Raw genomic sequence first — 12,337 nt, forward strand, 5'->3', positions numbered from 1 at the left:
AACAATTTCTTATATTCACTTGATGCCCACCACAGCTAAGTACATAACACTCAGTAAATAATTATTGGTTGCTTGATTGTTAATAATAGTAATATCTAACATTTATATAGTGTCTTAAGGTGTTAAAAGCACTTGCATATATTATCTCATTGAATCTCTAGTAATCTAAGAAATGAATACAGTAAGTATGGATGGGAAAAAAAAGGGTAGCATTGGAATATGATAACAGTATGTAAAGCTAAGCACGAGCAGCTATCCTGAGGACTGCTGCTGTGAATAACTTCAAGGTTTTGATTGCATAGTATAGTGAACTCTCTATTTATTAAGCAATAAACTAAAGCAAACATTCCAGAAATGAAAGTATAGCATTCATAACAACAAAACAACATTATGTCTAAGGTGGCCACATAGTCTTAAACAAAAGATATCATTGAGTAAGCCACAAGCTCCTCAATCAATATAAAGTACCTATCTAAAGTCTTCTTTCATATTGCTTGGAGGCTGGCTTCCAATCATCCTTAAGTCAATCATCCTTAAAGGGTAGTAGAAAGTACAAAGGTCTTCTACTCTTAGGTCACAGTACAAATCTCATTATTCAGTACTAAGTACCCAAATAACGGTCCTTTCATCTTCACTCAGGCTGACTTCCAAACTCCATGGCTCCTCTTCCAGGATTCCAGTTCTTGCCTGGATTCACCCCACTGTTGCTTGGATTCACAGGTAGGCAGGTGTCCCAGCTCTTGCCTGGATTCTCTGGAGAATTCTCTAACAGAGAATAACCTAACAGCTCTCTGTACCTGTTCCATATTGAAGCTCAAGGTGACTGGTCCACTCCAAGTTCTTCACAGTTTCTGTTTCTGGGAAAACAAAGCTTAATAATGCATAAATATTGTTGTGGCTCTAAGTTTAGCAGAGTTACAACAGTATTCACACACATTGCCAGCACTATCATCCCAATTCACTTTCTGGCTGTGAAATCAGTACAAGTCAACAGAGTGCTTCTGCCTGACAAAGTAACATCAACACAGAATAGATGGACAGAGTGCCAACACCACAAGTGTTCTCCCCCTCACTTCTGCTTGTTCTGCTTGGTCCGAGCTCTTGCTCGAGCTTTTATATGCTCTGCTCCTTCCTGTTCCACCCTTCCTGTTCTGTCCTTCCTGTTCTGCTCTTTCAGCAAGTTCCTCCCACCTTGGGCTCCATGTGATGACATTAGGCCTATTAAGGGCAGGGAAGGTCTCTAAATTCCCTTAGATCTATTAAGGGCAACACAATGTATACTGTTTCCAACAGACCCCTTATAATCACAGGTGAGGCTCAAAGACCCTTGAATAGCTGAAACAAGAAGCTAAGTGCTACTTGGCTTGCTATTACAATAACTGAAACAAGGAGCAAAGTACCATTTTGCTTGTCATTACACCTTCTCATGAAGAATGTACAGTTCTAATAAAATTCTGCAAACAATGTGGAATACTGAATTACTCAACTTAATGATCAAATCAGTCAAAAGAAGGGGGTGAATAAGTGGGCTTTGGTACTAACTTCCCTCAAAATCTTCCTCCAAACTATATGGAAAAGGACTTTTAAAAGAATTTGTGAAAAATGCTTTGTCATGCTCCTCCACTGAAATGTTCAGAAAATGATCTACATAGAAGAACTCAGATTATTGTCAAGAACTCTTAAATCTGAGTGTTTAAGAGGAGGGATTTTGCAGAGTGGTTCAGTTGCTGTGAATGTTCTTGCAACTTTTGTAATGAAATAAAAAAAAGGAAAAGGTAAATCACTTCTCCTTTTTCAGATCAAAGGAAACAGCATGGAAGATGAGGCTTTTTGTAAACCCAAAATAAGAGCAGCCTAGTTGAAAGGGTTTTTCCTCTGTTATTTCAGCTCCAGAGAATCCACTATCCTTAAGACTTTATCTGATGATTTACTGAGTATTTGAGAAGAGACAAAGCAGGATCATACTAACAGAGAAAATCTCTGTGAGGCTGAATATAGATATAAATGTATCTACCTGATGTATCTATGTAGAATGTTTCTAATATAGGGATGGCTAGGTGGCACAGTGAATAGAGAACTGACCCTGGAGTCAGGAGGACTTGAGATCAAATTCAGCCTCAGATACTTAACATAAAAACTAGACGTGTGACTTTGGGCAAGTCACTTAACCCCAATTGCCCTCCAAAAATAAAAAAGACTGTTTCTACTATAGATATGAATGTAAACAAGGTAGAAAGAGGTAGTATAGATGACAATATAGATTATAAATGATCAGACTTGGAACACAGCCCACATTTCTCCATCTTATTCATGTCATTTAATGTCAACTTGAAAGAGTCTCTAATAAAGTGCCACAAAGCTCTCTTTCCTTAGCCCTGACCTGTCCAGTTTTATTAATGACCTGGATAGAGATATAGATGTATGGTAATTATATTTACAGGATATACTAGATGGGAAGAAAGAGTTGTTTATTTACCCTTTGAATCATGGTAATGGTATTTTCTTTATTAATAATAACCAACATCTTGGGAAGAGTGAGAAGCTCTCCCCCTTCTTCCAAATTCTGATTTTAAAAAGGTCGGATCTTTGAAGGACATAACTGATAATGAGATTGCATTAACTCTCCTCTATCTTGGTCAGACCCCACCCAACCTTACAAGAAACTCAATGTAAGGTGGGAAAGCCCATCGTGTTCTACTCAAGCTCGGGTAGAGACAGATTCTTTTGCCTACATAGCCCAAGGCTGCCAGTGGTCTGGATATAGAGGTAATTTCTCTGTTCAAGGGTCACTCTTGTCTCTCATTGAACACCTGCTTTTCCAAAGGGTATATAAACATGATTGTCTTTGGTCTAAGTGAGACACCAAATAACCATCCTTTTATTAATAACCTGCTGACTTTATTAATAAAATTATTAAATTACACAGAAACTATGTGCTTGGAACATTTTTAAATGTCACACTAGGATTCCTTGAGGTGGGTAGGAAACAGATCTTTCCACAAGGAATGTTGTGGCACAAACAGGATCACATTCTGGTTAGCAGAGAGATTGTTCAAAGTTTATTTCCCACAGTTGTGTGGTTCAGGAGTTCAATCTCTGTTTAGGAAGGAAGGAGAAAGAGAAAAAGAGAAGAAAGAAAGAAAGAAAGAAAGAAAGAAAGAAAGAAAGAAAGAAAGAAAGAAAGAAAGAAAGAAAGAAAGAAAGAAAGAAAGAAAGAAAGAAAGAAAGAAAGAAAGAAAGAAAGAAAGAAAGAAAGAAAGAAAGAAAGAAAGAAAGAAAGAAAGAAAGAAAGAAGGAAAGAAGGAAAGAAATAAAGAGAGGGGGAAGGAAAAATAGAAAGGAGAAAGGGAGAAAAGGGGGAAAAAGGAAAAAGGGGGAAAGGGGAAAAAGGGAAGAAGGAAGGGAAGAGGGAAGAGAAGAAGGAAGGGAAGGGAAGGGGAGGGGAGGAAAAGGGAGGGAAAGGAAGGGAAGCAGTCTACTTTCAAAGAGTTCACATTCTATAAGGAAAGATGACATGCAAACAATTTCATATGCAGTATATATATATATATACACACATATATATGTATATACACACATATATACATAAGTGAAAGGTAAAATATGTTATATTTACATTATATATAAACTATATATATGCATTATATGAATAATGTAAATGGAAGTTAATCTCAGAAGCCAGGTATGGGAGGAGGGTAAGGGACTGGAAAAGGTCTCTTAAAGGATAAGACTTCAGCTAAATCTTGAAGGCAGCCAGGGAAGCCCAAGAGGTGGAGGCAAAGAGAGAGGGTCTTCTATTCATGGGAGAGAGCCAGCAAAAAGACATGGATTTGGGGTGTGGAGTGTCCTGTGCAAGGAAGAGCAAGAAAGGCAATTACACTATAATGTAGAGTATGTGAAGTATAATAAAATATATAAGAAGACTGGAAAGGTAGGAAGGGGCCAGGATATGAAGGGCTTGAAAAGGCAAACAGAGAATTTCATATTTGATCTTAGAAGTAAAAAGGAGCCACTGGAGATTACTGAGTAGGTAGAATGGTCCAATCTGCACTTTAAGAAAGTCACTTTGGCAACTGAGTGAAAGATGGACTGGAGTAGGGAGAGATTTGAGGTAGGGAGGCCAAATGAGAGGCGATAGTCCAAACATAAGCTGATGAATACTTGTATCAGGGTTCCAGCTTGTGAGCACAGAGAAAGGATCATATAGGAAAGATGTTTTGAAGGTAGAAGACAGCTCCTGTACCTTTATAGGGGTCAGGATCTACAGGAGTAGAATACTGTATGTAATGACAAAATTTTTTTAAGTCTTCCATTTTTCTTTTTTTTTCTTCTCAAGGTTATTTATTACATGGAATAGCTTTCTCAGAATCAAGAGGGAAATGTATAATCATCATCAATATTTTTAGAAGACTGAAAAAGAAGAGTGAATTGCAATGGCTGATAAATTCAAAATATGATGTGCACTAATATCCAGCTAGAAGAAATCTATCAGATCAATTGGGAATTCATGTCACGGATTTGAGGTAAAGGGGCACCAATCCTGTAAATGTTATCAAAAGAGAGAAAAAAAAGAAAAAATCCAAACCATAGGAAAGGATACCATATTAGTGGGCCTTTGGGAGTCAAGACCAGCAGTGAAAAGCAATGGTTCCCTGAAAAAGGAAGGGACCTTTAAAAGGAAAAAAAGAGGGATAGAGACATGTAAACTACAATCTTCAAGTGATAATGGAAAGAGCCATTGGACTCCAGAGTCAGAACCAGAATCCAGGTCTCCTTATTCCAATTTGCTGGGTGACCTAGATCATTTCCCCTTTATGGTTTCAGTTTCCTCATCTGTAAAATGAGAAGATCGAATTAAATGACATTTAAACTCCCTCTCAGCTCCTACATTCAAAGATTCTATACTGCTCTATTAATCTTGTATGTGCACAATAGGATCATGGTATGTCACTGGAAAGAGTGCTAGAAGAGATATTCAAATGGCGTCTTTGACACTTTCTAGCTATATAACCACTTAACTGTGTTACACATAACTGTGTAGTCCCTTAACTTCTCTGAACCTTGATTTCCTCATCAATAAAGTGGCCATGATCACAAGACTTGCCTCAGTGATGTTACTGTAAATATCAAATATGATAAAGTATTTAAAGCCAATTGCAAATCCCCACAAGCACAATGTAAATGGGTACTAATATTGTCAGTATGCCTTGACTTTATAAGCAGAATACAGGTACTAAAGTGGCTACACACTGGGCCCTGCCCCATCCCTACCCTATTCCTCAGACTTGATACAGAGCAACTGCCTCTATTGCCCTCTTCTCTCTTTCTATCATCCCTACCTGTCTTCCAGCTTCTAAAACATCAGTCAGTCTGACATTTCCACATTCTGTGATTTTTTCTGAACATTTGGACTGCAAGGTCACACTACTATCCAAGCACTTTAAGAGGACCAATTATTTTTTTTTTGCCTGTTATTTTGAACAGAAATATCCAGGTGGCTAAATCTCATTCTGTGTGAACCACTTTAAGTTGGCAATTTGGACACAGAATGCACAGGCTTCATGGAAAATTTCTGACAAGACAGCATAGCTCCTCTTAAATCACTCCCTCTGAGTCTTGACTTTTCCCATATATACATTGGAAGAGAGACACAAAGGAAACACGAATAAAATAGTTCTTCTCAATTATAACCAATATCATTGGGAAATATTTATTACAATTTGGGTCACATAGTCTAACTGCTTTTGTGCCCAAGAAGCAGCAATAATTTCTTAGAACACCAGATGCTCTTTAAGTATGTTACTGATGAGAGAAAACAATGGACTGCATACTCAATGAATGTTGCTATGAAAAATAAATTGCTTCTCTAATATATTTTTCCTTTTTACTTATTATTTATTTTTAAAATTCTTTTTTTTAATTTTAAGTTCCTCATTCTCTCCTTCCCTCCCATCTCTCCCTAACCCATTAAGAAGGCAAAAAAATATATCAATTATATATGTGAGATTATGCAAAACATATTTCTATATTGGCATGTTGCAAAAGAAAGAAAGAAAAAGCAAAAAAAAAGTATGCTTTATTCTATATTCTGACTCCATCAATTCCTTCTCTGAAGGTGGATAGCATTTTGCATCCTAAGTCCTTAGGAATTGTCTTGAAAAATTGTATAATCAGAATAGCTAATCAGATGCTCATCATACAATATTGCTGTTACTATGTACAATATTCTCCTGGTTCTGCTCACTTCACTTTGTATCAGTTCACATAAGTCTTTCCAAAATTTTTCTGAAATCATCCTTTTTATCATTTTTATAGTACAATAATATTCTATCACAATCATATACTATAGCTTGTTCAGCCAATCCCCAATTGATGGGAATCCCCTTAATTTCTAATTCTTTGCCACCACTAAAAGAGCTGCTATAAATATATTTATACATATAGATCCTTTTCCTTTTTTCTCTGATCTTCCATGGAAATCTTTAAGTTTTAATAGCTTAAAAATACACAAATATTTGAGAAACATCCTGCATATTTATGGGTTTGTTTTGCTTTCCAATAATTTTGAGTGTTTTAAAATATTTTTATATTAATTTACTAGTTTGCTTTATGTAATGCCATAGTGGTTAGAGAGCTTGTCACTCAATCAAGAAAATCTGGGTTCAAATCCTGCCTCTGACCCATATTGGCAAATATTTAAATAAAAATCTGACCCTGGGCAAAACATTTAACTTTTTAGTTCCCAAAGCAATTCTCTAAGACTATAAGATGCTGCACAGTTGCCATATCTCCACTGATGTAGTGAGTTTCTTCACTTAATACTCTCTATATCAGTGAAATCATAGATCTAGTTCCCCCAAAAAATGTGTCATGCAACTATACACATAGACATACATCCAGGTATAGAGATATAGAGATTACAAATTCTCAATGGATTTATTATTTATTGATATTATTATTAAAGACTTAAGGGAATAGAAAATATAATATCTCCTTGTGTTTATTATCATTACAGATTGAGAGAAATAGAGAATATCTTTTATTGATTTCCAAAAAGCATTTGACTATAGTGAAATGGAACCTTGAAGGCTTTCTTCAGAAAATGTTTCTACAATATATACATTAAAATCATATTGGTTCTAGCACTGGTCCTGGAGTCGGGAGGACCTGAATTCAAATTCAGCCTCAGACACTTAACACAAAAAACTAGCCGTGTGACCTTAGGTGAGTCACTTAACTCCAATTGCCCTACCTTCCCCCCTCCAAGAAAAGCAAAAAAAAAAACAAAACCATATTGATTCTATGACAGAAACAATTACAGATATAACTCTGTCTCATGTTAAGCATTATAAGGAAAAGCTTTTACACAGCTTTGCTCACCTAACATATCTTGCCAGTAAGCCAGTGAACAAGGACTTATTTTAGAACATGTCCTCCAAAGATTCCAAACAAAAGAATTATTTTCTCTTTCTAGTGAAGATCTTCAAAGTCAAATGAAATATATTAACCTTATCAAAGTTCCCAGACTCTAAAAATCTACCTCAATAAAATCCAAAAGTCACTCAAAAGAAGCTTAACCATGTACACTATAAAAACCAAGTGGATAAAAACACACACTGCCAAGACTGAAAAATCCAATTGGATAAGCAGTTCTTTCGGTTACTCCATCAATATCTCTCTCTTGAAACATTATTACAAATATATTAGCTGGCACAAGAATTGAATATGAGCTTTTGCTAAATTACTTTCATTGAAAGGACTCTACAACTCAGCAAAATTTTTTGACAACACCCTGTATTGTGTTATGTTTGTAAATCATGAGATACCATAATACTGGAAAAATTTAAATATATATTCTAAATTATTCATGTAAACAGAATGCAACATATTAATCAATGATCCCTCAAGCATGAGAATTGGTGGGAAACAAGACAATTGATTAATAAACTGTAGTGGAACATAAATGGGAAGATCTTTCCCATCCATTAATAGACCCAGTGACCTGCTTAAGTCACATGGAAGCCTAAGTCACATGAGTTTGAATTACATGAAGCCTGTGGTGGGAGGAGCTTGCTGAACAGGTAGAGCAGGAAGGGTGGAACAGGAAGGATGGAGCAGAGCCCAGAGGAAGTTGGTGAGAACAGGTAGAACTGAGGGAGAGAGAAGAAGCAGACAGTGAGCTGTGAGTGTTCATTTGTGGGAAGGCCCTAACAGGGGGAAGGCTTGGGGATAGTGGTGCCCCTTGCATTGTTATTGTGTGTAGATTTCTTTGTTGTTATGATGGATTTGCCTTTCTGGTGTTGAGATTCAGCTTTCTGGTGTTTGAATAACTGTTTTGGTTCTGTCTTCCATGTGGAAAGTCTGTTATATTTTGTGATTCAGAATTACATCGGTATATTCATAGCCAGCATAAGCACTGTGAATATGGCATTGGCACTACATAAACTTATTCAGAGTAGGTGCTCAATTAACGTTTGTTGTATGAGAATAAGCTGTATTAAACTGTAAAGGGCAACAGGAAACTACAGCCAGAAAATTAGATGGAAACTATGTAGAGATCAGGATGCTGAATTTTTTCTCTTAAAATTATAGAGTAACATTTGACCTTGAAAATGACACATGTATAGTGTATAGTATAGTATGGTAAAGTGTAGTATAGTAAAGAAGTAAATTTTGGGCACAGAACTGTTTGCAAAACTAAAAGAAATATTTGTGGATATAGAAAAAGAAAGGCAAAAAGCTTGGAGAAGAATTCATTTCCATCAATTATTTTTTATATACAGCAGCAAGGAAAAAAGTCTTTGGGGCAACTGATACTAAAAGTAAGATAAAGTTTTGAGAATTTTAAGAATCTCCCAAGAATACAAAAACTACTGACTAGTTTACCTAATACAAAAGAAAAGAATGAAATGTTGTTCTGTTCAGATAAAAAGTACTTTGACTTCTTCAACTTGGCCTTCATGGTCATAAAGCTAATGGGGGAAAGAGAATACTTGGGTCAGGGTAAGGAACTTCCTTTCAATTTTCATCATTCTTCTGATGACTAACTTCAGGACCCTGCATATGATCCTAGAGCTTCACTTCACAGGTGATTGTGTGGTATGAGAAGGGCAAAAATAATTAAAAGCAATGAAACTCAGTGCTGGTGAGGAAGAATGAATACATACATCCATAGCTAGTAGAACCACAAACTTGTAGAATCTTTTCAAAGATTAACCTGGTAGTCTATGATAAAAGTTATACCTTTTGACCTAATAATTTCATTGGTGCAAATAGACTCAGAAAATATTTTTAAAATGAAATATGAATATCATAGAGGAATTATTAGTAACTTAAAAAAAAACCCTAAATGTCCAACAGTATGGGGAATGGTTAAATAAAATATGACAATTAAATGAAAAACAATAAGTAATTAGAATGACAAGAGTAAGGAATACAAAGAAACCTATGAAGTCTTATATAAAATAATTCAAAGTAAATAAAAGAGCCAGAAAAAATGGAAGACACATTCTTACCATATAAGGGGGGGGGGGGAATGAGTGAGAATAAATAGACAAGGAATCTTGAGGACTTTAAGGGAGTAACTGAAAATTTGTTAGAATATTCTTTGTATTCAAATTAGTTCATTTAAATGCAAATATTTACCAACTAGATTAACTGGTAGAATTGATGTTCATTGTTAATCTTTTAATAAATTTTTTTTAATGACTAGAGAGGGAAGAATGGAGCTGTTAACCTTTGTCACATATCTATCTTGCTACTATCTCCAAGTCTATGCTATCCCTTCAAGTTCTATACTTTCACTGCCACTCAAAAGATCTGTGATGTGGGTGATGGTATTGTTATATTGATAGCTTTCCCACATTCAGTGATTATTAACATGTGAGCAGCACCTGAATCTTGAGTTCCTAATAAATCATTTGGGCATTAGAAAAGTCCATTTGCTATTTTCAGTATGATAAATCTAAAAAAGAGTTAGTGAACTAAAACAAAGCTAGATTACAACTGACTTTGAATGTCAGTGGCAAGATATTTTTCTTTTCTCATTTGATAGGCAAAGGGGAAACCTTGAAAATTTAGGAGTAAAAGGGTCATTACAAAAGCAGTTGTGTAGAGGGTGAATCAGAATGAGGTTAGACTGGAAACAGGATGACCAGTAAGGAAGTTATATTACAATAATTTGAATGAGAGGTGATAAGGGTCTGATCTAGGATGGTCACTACAGATTATGATAGAGGTAGGGGTCATTATGAGATATACTGTTGAGGACTGGCCAAGAGACCTCTGAAATTTGTCTCTGGACTAAAAGAGAAAAATCAAAGCTAACTCCAAAGTTATAAGCCTGAGAGATGAGGGGCTCTCATCTTCCTGTTTAAGTCTGGACAAATTCATTATTTATCTTCAAGGAACATCCAAGGCACTGATAAACTAATCCAACAGGCTTTCCATCTGGCTGCATGTCATCACTTGGGCAATATGTATTAGCATTATTATTATTGAAGAAAAATAGTCTGCTTCACCAATTGAGCAGATTATCCATCTGATCTGCAGAGGGCACCAGATAATTTCATTTTTTCCAACAGATGGGTAGGCATAGGGAATGTGGTACCTGCTGGTTGGGGCTGTCAGTCAGAAAGCTACCTGCTCTCTAAATGGTCATTTTGCTGCATGGAAGATTAAGTAGGAGTTGTTTCCCTTTTGTCACTGTGTATAAATCTATTGAGTTCTTTCTCCCTCCTGAAAACTGGAGCTGCAGCTGAAACTCCCCTGAGCCCAAGACCCCTTCCTAACCATGAAACCAACACTTGTGTCTGGGATAACCAAAGACAGCAGTTTTCCCTTGCTTCAATTGGAAAACTGAAGAGAGGCTGAGAGTAAACTCATTTAACTACTGGAGAGAGATTGCCAACTGCTGCTTCTTCAGCTGAGAGAGTTAAGAGCAGAGACAGAAGAAATATCAGCAGCAAACTTCTTTACCCTTTCAGCCCGACAATAACCTTTCTCAACATACTCTTTCCTGGAGAAGAACAAAACCAAAAACTGCTATCAATAAGCACCAAGAGAAAAAACATCTTGGGAGAGATTTGTTTTCTAAGCCGGCTGGACCCTGCACTGTGCCCTACCTCTAATTAGCCCCCTTTGTTGGCAATGAATGCTACCGGCTCCCTGCTCTCTTCTCAGAGTCTGCTGTCAAAAGGTACAGAGGAATTCAATGCCACCTTCCTCTTCAGCAACCAGAGCAGCCCTGGATTCTGTGAGCAGGTCTTCATCAAGTCTGAGATCTTTCTGACTCTGGGAATCATCAGTCTCCTGGAAAACATCCTTGTCATCTTGGCTGTGTTGAAGAATGGAAATCTGCACTCCCCTATGTACTTTTTCCTCTGCAGCCTGGCAGTGGCAGACATGCTGGTGAGTGTGTCCAATGCTCTGGAGACAGTGATGATTGTCCTCCTCACCAATGACTACTTGACCTTTGATGACCAGCTCATTCAACATATGGACAATGTCTTTGACTCTATGATCTGCATTTCCCTGGTCGCCTCCATCTGCAATCTCTTGGTCATTGCCATTGATAGATACATCACCATTTTCTATGCCCTGCGTTACCACAGCATTATGACAGTGAAAAAGGCAATCACTTTGATTGGGGCTATCTGGGTCTGTTGTTTCATCTGTGGCATCATGTTCATCATCTACTCCGAGAGCAAGACTGTCATCGTGTGCCTTGTTACCATGTTTTTCGCCATGCTGCTCCTCATGGCCACCCTCTACATGCATATGTTCCTGTTTGCCCGGCTGCACGTCAAGCGTATTGCAGCGCTGCCAGCGGATGGGGTGATGCACCAACATACATGCATGAAAGGGGCTGTCACCATCACCATTCTACTGGGGGTGTTCATCTTTTGTTGGGCACCCTTCTTCCTCCATCTCATCCTCATCATCACATGTCCCACTAATCCCCACTGCATCTGTTATACTTCCCACTTCAACATCTACCTGGTCCTCATCATGTGTAACTCAGTCATTGACCCCCTCATTTATGCTTTCCGGAGCCTTGAAATGCGCAAGACCTTTAAGGAAATAGTCTGTTGTTGCAGTGGTATAAGTTCAGGGTAGTGTACCTCATGCTATTCCAGGGCACTGAAATGTAAGAAATCACCTTCTAAATTCTTCTTTCTATAATCAGTGATAATATTTAGAAAGAAACTTTAAAGAGGTTTAAAAAATGTATATGTTCTTTCTTTAAAGAAACAAAAGAAAGAAAAGTTTTTTTCTTACTTAAGGGGGGAAAAAAGGAAATTCTTCTGAAAGGGAAAAGTGTACAGAAATTACCCTG

General features: G+C 37.0%; 1 protein-coding gene across 1 annotated transcript; it reads left to right on the plus strand.

Moving 5' to 3' along the window:
* The first annotated feature begins 11,148 nt into the window (after window positions 1–11,148).
* MC3R (melanocortin 3 receptor) lies at window positions 11,149–12,117 on the plus strand. Its single transcript, XM_069072770.1, has one exon. The coding sequence runs from the start codon at window positions 11,149–11,151 to the stop codon at window positions 12,115–12,117; it is 969 nt and encodes a 322-aa protein (XP_068928871.1).
* The last annotated feature ends 220 nt before the right edge of the window (window positions 12,118–12,337 follow it).

Source organism: Petaurus breviceps, unplaced genomic scaffold (genome assembly GCF_028583685.1).
Source record: "Petaurus breviceps papuanus isolate PSGF00001 unplaced genomic scaffold, PetGlider_PUasm1.0 90847, whole genome shotgun sequence".
Classification (NCBI taxonomy): domain Eukaryota; kingdom Metazoa; phylum Chordata; class Mammalia; order Diprotodontia; family Petauridae; genus Petaurus; species Petaurus breviceps.